The sequence below is a fragment of the Ictidomys tridecemlineatus genome, chromosome 5, assembly GCF_052094955.1.
Source record: "Ictidomys tridecemlineatus isolate mIctTri1 chromosome 5, mIctTri1.hap1, whole genome shotgun sequence".
NCBI lineage: Eukaryota > Metazoa > Chordata > Mammalia > Rodentia > Sciuridae > Ictidomys > Ictidomys tridecemlineatus.
This window is the reverse complement of record NC_135481.1, coordinates 20,754,254-20,766,345: the sequence shown is the minus strand read 5'-3', so window position 1 is coordinate 20,766,345 and position 12,092 is coordinate 20,754,254. Positions and strand designations below refer to the sequence as shown.

Here is a 12,092-nt window from a genome sequence, read left to right as displayed (position 1 = left end):
CCCCAGTAGGAGAGAAGGGGAAAAAAGAAAGAAACGGCGGGGCTGGGGTTATGGCTCAGTGGTAGAGTGCTTGCCTAGCATGTGTGAGGCACTAGGTTCAATTCTCAGCACCACATATAAATAAATTAATAAATAAAATAAAGATCCATGATTAAAAAATATTAAAAAGAGAAAGAAATGGAGGAAGAGAGGAAGGGATGGAGGAGGATAGGGAGAGCAAGAGAATGGGCAGAAGCATCCTAGGCTGCCATGCAATGTGTGAAAGATTCTGCAAAGTTCCTGAAGTGTCCTCAAGTCAAAGTTGACTATCAGGAGTTGTGAGTCTCCCAGGATGGGATGTTTAGTACTGTGCCACACTCTGTGGGAGATGAGAGAAACCACAGAAGGCATGGCCTCAATACAAATGATGCACTAGGCCTATGCCACAGATCACTGGTGTGCCCAAGGGGCTCAGAAGCCTCAGGAAAAAGCTTTTCCTGACTAGTGTCTTTTAAAGGCCTCTGTAACTATCAATCTACCTTCTCACTATTATAGGACTGCTTGAATATTTAACACAAACCCACAAAGTTTCACAACTGTAATGCATCAAATGTTTTATTTCTCTCAGTAGTTCATGGACAAGTAATTGACTGAAATGCGTTTTTAAAAAATGCAATATATATTACTAATGGATTACTTCTGTCCCAGATTAAATCAAACAAAACTGTTACAAATACTTGAAAGTTTAAGACAACTCAGATAATGAGTTTATAGGTTTCTATAAATTTCCTTAATTTAATGTGCTATACCTGTGTTTTGAAAATAAACCATCAGTGCAATATAATTTCTTCAATATTTAGGACACTATTAATAGTGGTGATTCATATGAAAAATCTAATTAAATATCCCAAATTCCTGATTAGGTCAGTTTTAAAGACACAAAATGCCAGAAATATTTACTATAGAATTGTTTATAATGCTCTTTTTAATAAACTACAATCAACTACTAACACAGAAATTATGTTTAAAACTAGAAGTTTTATATATGATACTTTTATTCACCAAAATAAAAAAGAATGTTGTTGAAAAGGCAATGTCTACCAAAAATCAAACACTCTGGGCATTAAACAATGCATTCTCTTCTGAGATTTAACATTACATATCACTAGGAAAATTTTTAAAAAAAATTATAGCCAGGTCTTAAAAAACATGAATAACACTAATAATTCACACATCACAAAAACAGCCAACCAAGTGAATCCACATCTTGAATTCATCACTGACTCAGTGATTTGAAATAAATGCTAAGTTCAATACTATGAGCACATCTAAAGGTTCATCCAAGGAAATTAAATACTTCTTGAGTATTTTGTTAAAGTTTTAATAAGCAGAACATCTCTGATCAGCATAGATATACAAAAGGCAAAAATTACACTGAATTGATTCTCATCATCTTGCTCCTCAAAGAATACATGGAACATTTTCTAATGTTGTTATACATTTATACCTTATTTTACTTATATAAAGCAACTGAAGATTTTTCATTCTTCCTACTAAGTATTTAAAATACATTACAAGTATGTATTATAACAAAATATTAATTTATGATGCCCTTAAAAGTCTCTCAACTTTTAATTACTATTTCTAGAAATACAAAAATATTGTATTTTACATATCTGAGTCCTGAAAAACTTAAAGTGCAGTGTTATCAGCAAATTTTAATTGTACCATATGAGCTCATCTTGAAAGAGCCTATAAATATCTTTCAAAATTTTATGACTACTACATCACAGACAGCCAAGTAGAGCTATTTAAAGGTTTGATTGACAATATCTCTTCTATTATAATGCAAGGAAGAAAAACAAGCACCAAAGTAAAAGTTATCTCATTAGGAGAAAAAACAATGTTTTCATGGGGTGGGGTGGGGGTGGGGGAAACATGTCATTTCTCCATTTAGTGGTTTTTTTTCCATCAATTACCTGGTTTACCAAAAAATGTTATCTCAGTTCAATTAATGAACAAATTACCTTTAGGCAAAATGTCAAAGTGTCCAACATTTTGTGGCTAAAACCATTCAAAGAACACTAATCATTCTAAACTCTTTCTCATTCTTTAGTTTAAAAAATTAATTAAAAATAAGTCTATTGCCATTTGCTTCACAATTTCAATATTAATGAAAATTTCATTCTGAGTCTCAAGTGGCATTTCTGCAAAGATCTCACTCACTTAAGCAGCAGTGTACAATGGGTTGCTAACACAGGCATGGTTATAAAATTAAGAGTCAAAACTATAGGGGGAGAAAAAAAAACCTAACACTAGCTATTCTATTACATAAAACTAAAAAGTTGCTTGCAAACTTCTCTCTACTATGGTAAATATGAATGATTTTTCCCCCACCAGCAGCCCTCTGGGATCTATAATTATGATGGTGTTTGAGGCCTGAGAAGTTTCTGTGATGACTGCTTCATCAGCTTTTGTTGGTGTCTCAATGACTGTGCATCCTCAATGGCATTAAATGCTCTCTGTAAAATAAAATATGTATTATGAACTGTGAAAACAAGTTCAGGTTTATCTGGTAGAAGAGGAAGGTACAGAAGAGATGGGACTCTCCCCACAGATCCAGTAGCTGAGAACAGAGCTTCTGTTCCATGTATCAATGCAAGCACTAACCTTCTGCCCCAGTAAGTCCACAGTTTATTATTTTTAAGTCTATACATTCATCCAATTTATAACTACAAGATTTGGGGGGATAAATAACATGTGTTAGTTATAAAACAGGCTTTAAAAAAATCTTTCAGCTCAAAACCTAAGGGGTATTCTTTAAATAAACAGTTTACCTCTGCTGTGGTGGTGTCCTTCAGGTAAATTTTCCGAAGACAGCCTAGATTGGCACTATCTCTTTTGTGGAACAGACCCTGCTCCTATTTCAAAAGAAACAATGGAAGAAAAGAAGAAAAAGAAAGCAAAACCTTTAATTGGATGTTTGAATGTCATCTCTACTTTATAACCAGTAGACTACCAGAACATACATATTCAAGAAAGATATAAAATAAATCATCTTGGTACAATGAGAGTGATTTCATATGAGTTTTTAGAACTTATGAAATTGGATGTGTATACATCTATCTATAAAATAATGGCTTTCTGCAGGCAATAATAAATAGCCTACAGAAACACCACTTGATAACTAATCACATCTGACAAATCAAAAAGCCCTTCCTTCATTTCCTTGGCTGACAGATAAAATTCTTATATAATGTAAAATATATTGAATCAATTCTCACCACTGATATGAAAGCAGAGTGATAACTGAGAAAACTGTAAAATATATGCAGAGTGACACAGTCTGCCCTAGCATGAAAACTGTTTCAATACACCAAGGTACTCTTTAAATTCTAGTACTGCTGAAAAAACAAATGGGTAGGGGAACATGGTAGTTCCTCTTACCTGTAAATTTCCATAAAAAGCAAAGTAAACACAAACTAAAGGTAAACAACCCAAAGTGGATCAAAGACTTAGGCACTAGAACAGAGACCCTGCACCTAATAGAAGGAAAAATAGGCTCAAATCTTCACCACATTGGCCTAGGATCTGATTTCCTTAACAAGACTCCTAAAGTGCAAGAAGTAAAATCAAGAATCAATAAATGGGATGGATTCAAATTAAAAAGCTTCTTCTCAGCAAAGTAAACAATAACACCGAGGAGAGAGCCTACAGGTTGGTAGAAAATCTTTACCACATGCACTTCTGATAAAGCATTAATCTCTAGGATATATAAAAGAACTCAAAAAACTTAATAACAAAACCACAAACAGCCCAATCAATAAATGGGCTAAGGAGCTGAACAGACGTTTCACAAAGAAGAAATACAATCGATCAACAAATATATGAAAAAGTGTTCAACATATCTCTAGCAATTAGAGAAATGCAAATCAAAACTACTCTAAGATTTCATCTCACTCCAGTCAGAATGGCAATCATCAAGAATACAAACAACAATAAATGTTGGCGAGTCTCACTCATACATTGCTGATGGGAGTGCAAACTGGTGCAACCACCATGGGAAGCAGTATGGAGATTCCTCAGAAAACTTGGAATGAAACCACCATTTGACCCAGCTATCCCACTCCTTAATTTATACCCAAAGGACCTAAAATCAGCATATTATAGTGACACAGCCACATCAATGTTTATAACAGCTCAATTCATAATAGCTAGACTATGGAACCAACCCAGGTGTCCCTCAATAGATAAATGAAAAAAGAAAATGTGGTATGTATACTCAATGGAATATTACTCAGCTTTAAAGAAGAGTGAAATTATGGCATTTGCCAGTAAATGGTTGAAGTTGAAGAATATCATGCTAAGCAAAACAAGCCGCTTCCACACAACCGAAGGCCGAATGTTTTCTCTAACATGTGGATGCTAATTCACAATAAGGCGGGGGTAGAGGGACACTAGGGAAGAATAGTGTTACCTTAGATTAGATAGAGGGATGTGATGGGAGGGGAGGGAAGGAATGTGGGAATAAGAAAGATAGTAGAATGAAACAGACATTATTATTCTATGTATATATGTGACTGCATGACCAATATGATTCTGCAACATGTACACTTAGAAAAATAAGAAATTATATCCCATCTATGTATGATATATTAAAGTGCATAAATACATTCTACTATCATGTATAACTAATTAAAACAAATTTAAAAATTTAAAAAAAGAAAAACAATACTCTCATCTTACTAAAATTTTGTGATAAAAACTTTCCAGAGCATTTCAATAATAGAGATAACATCACTATTATTTAGAAAAAAACAAAGATACTACAGAAATTACCATAATTAGAATGGAAACTATAAGTATTTTAATAAATGTAAATACATTTATATTATATGTATGTTATAATAAACATGTTTCAAAGTTAAGTGAGTCTGAGAATTAAGTAAAAGATGAGGTATCATTTTTGCAAATTACTAGGTGATTAAATAAAGTTTTTAGAAAATGATGTGGAGATGAGACAAAAAAAATTGCTTAAGTTGTATTAGCATTCTGTAAATTCCAAATAATATAAAACATAGCTATTTCTGACATATTATTTATTTTCACCAAGCACCTTGTAATCTTCTAAAAGAAGGATATTTTTCAAGAAATGCCTGATATTATAGCAAAATGGGTATTCATATGAAGTAAAAACAACAAAAACACCTCAGTTTCACTATTGCTTAAATCTACCAAAAAAGAAAGTATCTGTACATCAGCATCCTAACTTTTTTGTCAAACTGATATTTCACTCTATGCAATCAAGGATTGTCAGAAAATACAACTACACAAATAAATGGGTTGTAACTTTCTTTATATTTCAGCATAAAATAATAACAATAATGTTCCTTTTAATGTGTTGTGTAGTTAACTGAAAAATAGAGTCAGAAAGCGCTGGTTTCCACTCATAATGAATGCCTGGCTCTAGAGGTGTAAGTTGTGTTTTCTTACCTTAACTGAAATTTTCAGCAGATTTTCATCAATACTAGGAGGAAGTACAAAATCTTCAAAAGGACATTGCCAGTCTATGGACATATGGCCAAGGATTTCAACTTCTTTTATATATAGTACTCGCCTATTTTGCAAAAAAACAAAAAACAAAAACACACAGGTAGTGATAAAGACAGCTAATTATTCTCTCTACTAGTTCAATCTGTACATAGTACATGCAGTGCTCACTCAGTAAACAATGAAAACTGGCACTGAAAAGAGTATGCTTCCCATTAAAAGTCTTGATATCTGTCAAATGAAGAGAAATATGACACCTGTCATCTAACAAAGTAGACTCTCAAAAATTCCCCTTCTGCTAATCTTGCAGAATTCAGAAAAGTAAAACATTCTCTAATTGACCAAAAAACTGATAGTGAAATCAACTTTGAAACACATAAAGGACAGGCTGTACTCTCATCTGGGAAGCTTTAATGGCAGAAGTCCCTGAAAATGTTTTACTTGGGGAAATTTTTAATTATTCTTTACTGTCAGTCATTTATGCCTTCCAGTCACGAAGGAATGTGCAGGAAATGTCACAAACCTCAAATGTCAGCAAAGATTCACTTGAAGCCTACTAATAAATATCAGACTTGAACACTTTAACTTTAATGCACTGCATCACAGAGGGAGTATCTTATTTTACTCAATAGTAATAGAAAAAAAATAACAGAATCCTTAAAGGGCATCCACATTGATTTCCCAGTCTGTGATTCACATTAGTTACCAATACAACCATACTTGATTTTAAGTTTCTATTACAGAAAACAAAACTTCAGTAAAGTAATTGAATTGCTAATTCAACAAATATCTAGGGTGTAAGAGAAACCAGAAAGATAAGGTTTCTCTTTGAGAGGTACTCAAAGGCTAGAAGGGGAAATAATCATGTCAATAAAAGCCCCTGTACAGCAAGACAAGTGCTGGTGAAGCAAGTGACATGCAAGGAGATTCTCTACTTGAGAAAGGGGAAAGAGAGTCCAAAGGGAAGTGCATGCTGACAAATATAAGGATACAAAGAAGGGAAGACTTCTTTAAGGAATGTGGGGGTCTACAGCTGGAGTATCAGACAAAATACAATGATGAGACACTCCGGATGTGAAGTTTCTTAAGAGTCCAATCAGGAGGCAATGAGAGCCTCAAGTAGGGCAATGGCTGTAAGAAGGAGGTGTTTGGAAGGTAGAATTAAATGAACCTGGTGACCACTGGAGTGCAGGAAACTAACTGCAACAGGCCTTTGGAACTGCATTTCTCAACTGAGAAGCCTTTAAAACATTGGGCTTGTTTGGGACTGTGTTATGCCCTGAAAGAGGCTCAGGGACAATAGCCCCCAGCCTACCAAGTGCTATAATGCCAGGACACCAAGCTGCTCAAATAACTTTTAACAATCCCATTTGTTTCCAAATGTCTCTAGAAAGTAGATCCCACTCCCCCTACCCTAGGCCCCAGTTGAGATCAAATGATAGAGCTAAGAGTTAAAGCTGGCTGTTACAAATCCTTGTGCCCAATGTAACTCACTATTCTGTATATCTTTAAACTCTTCTTTTGACCACCAATATTATTGCTCTCCTACCACCATAAGTCTCCTTCACTCTCTTAATCCTGTTTCATGTTAATCAAAGTTTATTAAATCTCAGTCATTTTCTACTTTTACAAGGGGACTCCAAGATCTTGACTCCAAATTTTTAACCAAATTCCTATTGTTTGTCTACCTTTGTTTCCTTATCTACTGAGGCATCTCCACTTTGATGTCTCAAAGTTGTCAAAACCCAGTTAAGTTAAAAAAACAAAAATAAGACACACACCATTTTTTCCCTCAAATTACTAAATATAGCACCACCAATCCTTCTGGTGTTCAAACCCAAAGCCAAAGAGTCCTTTTCTATCCCTTTTTCTTTCATTTTCAGTCACCAAGGCCCATCTATTAAGCCTTCTCCTATTCAATTCTTATTCTTTTAATTTAGGCTCTCATCACTTTCTACCAAGATAGCTATCACAGTCTCTGTGGCAGATAAAATTCTAAGATGGTCTCTAAGATTCCCTATCCCTTCATGTATAGTTCTGAATAATCTCAGGACCATGAATATCACAGATTTCCTCCCATGATATAGCTTTGGTTATTAAGGCACAGATAACTAAGTAAAAATAATTCATGCAGCGGGCCCGACTTAATCACATGGACTCTTTAAATATAGAACAGAGATTAAAAAGTCAAATTCAAAGTGCCCTTTTTGGCTTGATGGAGGGAGACACACAGCAAGGAATGAGGTGGCTTTTAAGAGCTCAGTACAGCCCCCTTGCTGACAGAGTTCAACTGAATTCTACCAACATTAAATGAGCTTGGCACATTGGAATATTTGTTGTGCAGCAACAAAAACTACAAGCCACTGATTTCCTATCTACACAGACTCTTCCAATCTAGCATCTAGAGATGCCAGAGATTTTTAAACTACAAACCTTATCATATTACTTATTGTTTATAAGCCTTCAGTGGGAAAGAAAATAAAAAGCAAATTTTCATTTGTGTGCTATGTTCAAAAACTTGTGTGAGAAGCTGCCAGTAATACCACACAATAAAATAAAAGGCTATATCTTAAAAGAAAAAAAAAAAGAACTAGTCATTCTCCGTCACACTAATAATAACACCTAAACCTTAAGATAACAGAAGCAACCACAAATGACTCTAGCCTCATACCCCAATACTTTTCTTGCTAACACTGGTCCATCAGGCCATTGCCCTGATTTGACTCTTCCAAGTACCATTCCACTTTATATCTTTGCTTTGCCTCTTGTTACCAAGTGGCAGCGGACACATACTATAAGACTCAGCTCCAGGACCTTCTCCTACAGAAAGTTACTACTCTTCCCCTTGGCACTTTGGTCCCCACATCAATGTAATCAGAACTTTTCCTATGTCTTCAGAATCTCTATACATCACTTTTTCCTAGCACCTATCACACACAGTAATGTCACTGATGGTTTGTAGGTGCCCCTTCAGATAGTAGAGAGATACAGAGATGCCCCTTCCCTAACAGTTAAAAAATAAGTCAGCCCAAGGATCAATTTCCTAATAAAGATTACCAAAATAAACAATGGGGGAGTTAAGATCAATTAGCGGAACTACAACCTAATAAATTTAGGTTATGAAACGTGTGCTTTGTTTCTAAAACCACTAAGTAAAAGAACCTTGAAACAAATTTTGAAAGAAAACTCAATATATATTGGGAAATAATACATCGGGCAGAAAAAGCTAATCAATAATTTTTGCAAAAAAATCTAACCCCCAAAATATCCTTTATCCAGACTGGCAATAAGCAATAAAAATAAGCTATTTTTGCCAGTCTGGATAAAGGATATTTTGGTAACAATAATTTGCAAAGTAAATTCTAAATTCAGTGGGAAAAAATAAACCATTGAAAAATTAGAAGTAATTCACAAAATAGAAAATATAACTGGTTGATATACTAAAACATTCATATTCATCAATAATTAAAAATTGGTAATAAAAACCAATTATTTTCCACCATAACTAGCATCACTTAAGAAAGGACACATACAGCTGCACACAAAGCTAACAGAAACTTTCTGAAAAATGACTTGGCAATATATAAAAAGGCCTCAAAAACCTCAAAACTTTTAAGCCAGCAATCTCACTTTTAAGAATTTATTCCAAGGAAATAACAAGAAAACGATTTTGCTGCAAAGATATAATACACTATTGATAAAAGGGAAACTGAACAACAAATAGTAAGGGAATACTTGAATAAACTATGGTACATCCATAAATACAATACTATCTAGTCATTAAAAGTCAGGTTGTCAATAAAATTTAATGGTTTGAGAAAATGATTATACTAATATCGATATATAAAAACCTAGATTACCAAAATGGACATAATTCATTTTTTGCACATAATTTTTAAAAAATACATGTACTATAACAATCTGATAAGTCAGCTAATAGTGGTCAATCTGGATGGTAAAACTGTTGGTAAAGAATATTTTGTGGGTTAAATTTATTGTACATACCAGGACATTCTAAAAATAAAAGAGATGGCTCTTAATAATTATATTGGGACAAAAGATATAAACAAGAATGTCTAGTTAACTTTAATTATTTTCATCTTTTAAATTATCTGTATTGCGGGTAGGAAACTATGGCTGTGGAGCCCAATCTAGCTCAAAGCCTATTTCAATAAAATTTTACTGGAGTGTAGCCATGACCATTTTTTAGTACACTGGTGGTCATGGCTATCTTTACCATCACAAGGGCAGAGTGATTCAAAAAGCTGAGAAAGAAAGCACAGTCCTTGTATTTATATCTCACCCTTTAAAGAAAGTTTATTGATTTTGTTCTGTATTATCTATAAATGGATAAATATAATTAGCAATTTAAAAAAGCTATTTTAAAGAATGCTGTATTTAGAAGAAATGAGATAGATTTTTTTGGGGGGGGTAATCATAGGGTCAAAGAGATCAACATAATGATAACTATCTCAAAGAAATCCATGTTAGAATGTTCTAAAACTAGCAGGGGCAACTATGTCACTATAGTGGTCAGGAATACTGTTTTACTAACAGCCTCATAAAAAGTTCCCTAAGAGGGGCTGGGATTGTGGCTCAGTGGTAGAACACTAATATTATTATTATTATTATTATTATTATTATTATTATTATTATTATTATTATTAGGCACCAGGTTCAATTCTCAGTACCACATATAAATAAATAAAAAAATAAAGGTATATCAACAACTAATAAATATTTTTTTAAAAGTTCCCTTAAGAGACTACATAAAATTACTATTATTCTTCAAGTTTCTTGATGCAAAAAACAGGTACATAATGTATACAGTAATATTTCCACAGAACGCCTTACATCAAACAAATACTAAAAGTAATAATTATCACACACACACACACACAAAAAAAAAAACTGGATCCCCTTATCTACATAACAGGTATAATAATTTTAAAATTAACATACTGCCACTGTCAGCTAAACACAATATGGAGCAAAATAAACATTGTTTTTGTTTTAATCTAATGGAAACAATAACATCTCGGGCATACCAATGAGTGATTACTTGTTGAATTTGTAAAAGCTGTTTTTTAGATGAATTATTTTGTGTTAATTTTTAATAGATGTGAAGACTGGATAACATTCTCTTACATGACTGGTTAAACTTCTCTTTAGACAGACTTGTTTATCTCCAAGTCCTTATATTCCTTCCCATCCAGATGTATTTAAAGGCAATTCTGAGGAATCGAAGGCAGGGTCTTGTCTATCTTAAGTACTTTGCCTTAATCACTTAGAAAGTTCTGAAAAATTATTACTCCATAATAGTCATTTTGCGATAAATTTATTTCTAGGGTAAATTCCAAGAAAATAAGCAGATAGTTTAATACAAATCCTTTTCTTTCTTTCTTTCTTCTTTTTTATGCTGTTTTTTTTATAATTTTATTTTTTTATTGGTTGTTCACAACATTACAAAGCTCTTGACATATCATATTTCATATATTAGATTGAAGTGGGGGAGGGGGGATAGTAGGGGATAGGAAAGGTAGCAGAATACAACAATTACTAATAGGGCATTATGTAAAATTGTGGATATGTAACCAACGTGATTCTGCAATCTGCATTTGGGGTAAAATTGGGAGTTCTTTCTTTCTTTTTTTTTTTGAAAAAGTATCTAGCACTTAAAAAATGCTTAGGAGAGTGTGGGACAAATACACAGAAATAATGTCATCCCTTTAAAGAGATATAGTAATCACCTCAAATAAAACCCAGTAAGAATAAGTCACTCATGTTTTCACCTCTATAACTAGAATTGTAACTCATTTACAATGGTGCCACTACTGCTGGTGTAAAGCCCACTGCAGACTCCAATCTCAGGAGTCCTCTCATCTGGATTACTTCATAAACCATGCTAAGTCTCAGTTTCATCATCTCCAACATGAGGGCATTGGAACAGATGATCTTAAAGGACCTATTTAAATCTGTATTTTTGTGATTCTATGGCAATTAATATTTTTCCACTGCAGTACAGTCCTTTAAATCCTCATCCATTTCACCCTTAAAAATTCCTATGATCTATACAACTAAGTTGTACTTGAAAAATGTTGCCTAAAATAATACCTATTTGTAACCATCAGTACTGTTCTCTTGCTTCCAGGAATAACACAGTGGTATCGGTAAGTCTCTCCTTCCAACTTTTTGATATGATTCTGAAAAGGAAACAAGAGTTAAGATTTGGGAAGTTTATATATTCAAGTAATATTTGTGTAATAGCTAATTATAATAAGAACGTTGGAAAAATTTTATTAGGAACAAAAGCACAGTTCTACATATTGGCACACAAAGCTAGAAAAATACCCATAGTGTGTTTATAAGTTAACTTCCATTGCTGCCCTTAAAGAAAAAATATGTATTAAGTGCTTACCAAGTGATCATCTGGTATTTTATTCTGTGGTGACACAGAAATTTTAAAGTATCTATTAGAAATAATCACACATTTTAGGTAAGAAACATAAACATATGCTAATACAAACTGCTGATTTAGCATTACTGAAGTTCACAGCAAGGAC

The 12,092-nt window shown here is 33.5% G+C and overlaps 1 protein-coding gene across 6 annotated transcripts in view; it reads right to left on the bottom strand.

The window, feature by feature from the left end:
• Positions 1–578: 578 nt before the first annotated feature.
• The window catches only part of Vps13c (vacuolar protein sorting 13 homolog C), a 180,383-nt gene continuing 168,869 nt past the window's right edge, over positions 579–12,092 (bottom strand). For 5 of the 6 annotated variants that reach the window (XM_021727149.3, XM_040275775.2, XM_005316639.5 and 2 more), the window contains 4 exons: positions 11,644–11,732; positions 5,473–5,596; positions 2,817–2,900; positions 579–2,501 (listed from right to left, as the gene is read on the bottom strand). In XM_021727149.3, the coding sequence (XP_021582824.2) occupies positions 2,400–2,501; positions 2,817–2,900; positions 5,473–5,596; positions 11,644–11,732 (399 nt within the window). In that variant the 3' untranslated portion in view covers positions 579–2,399. Of the gene's footprint in view, positions 2,502–2,816; positions 2,901–5,470; positions 5,597–11,643; positions 11,733–12,092 lie in introns of those variants that run through there. The other variant, XM_078049526.1, reaches the window with a different exon arrangement.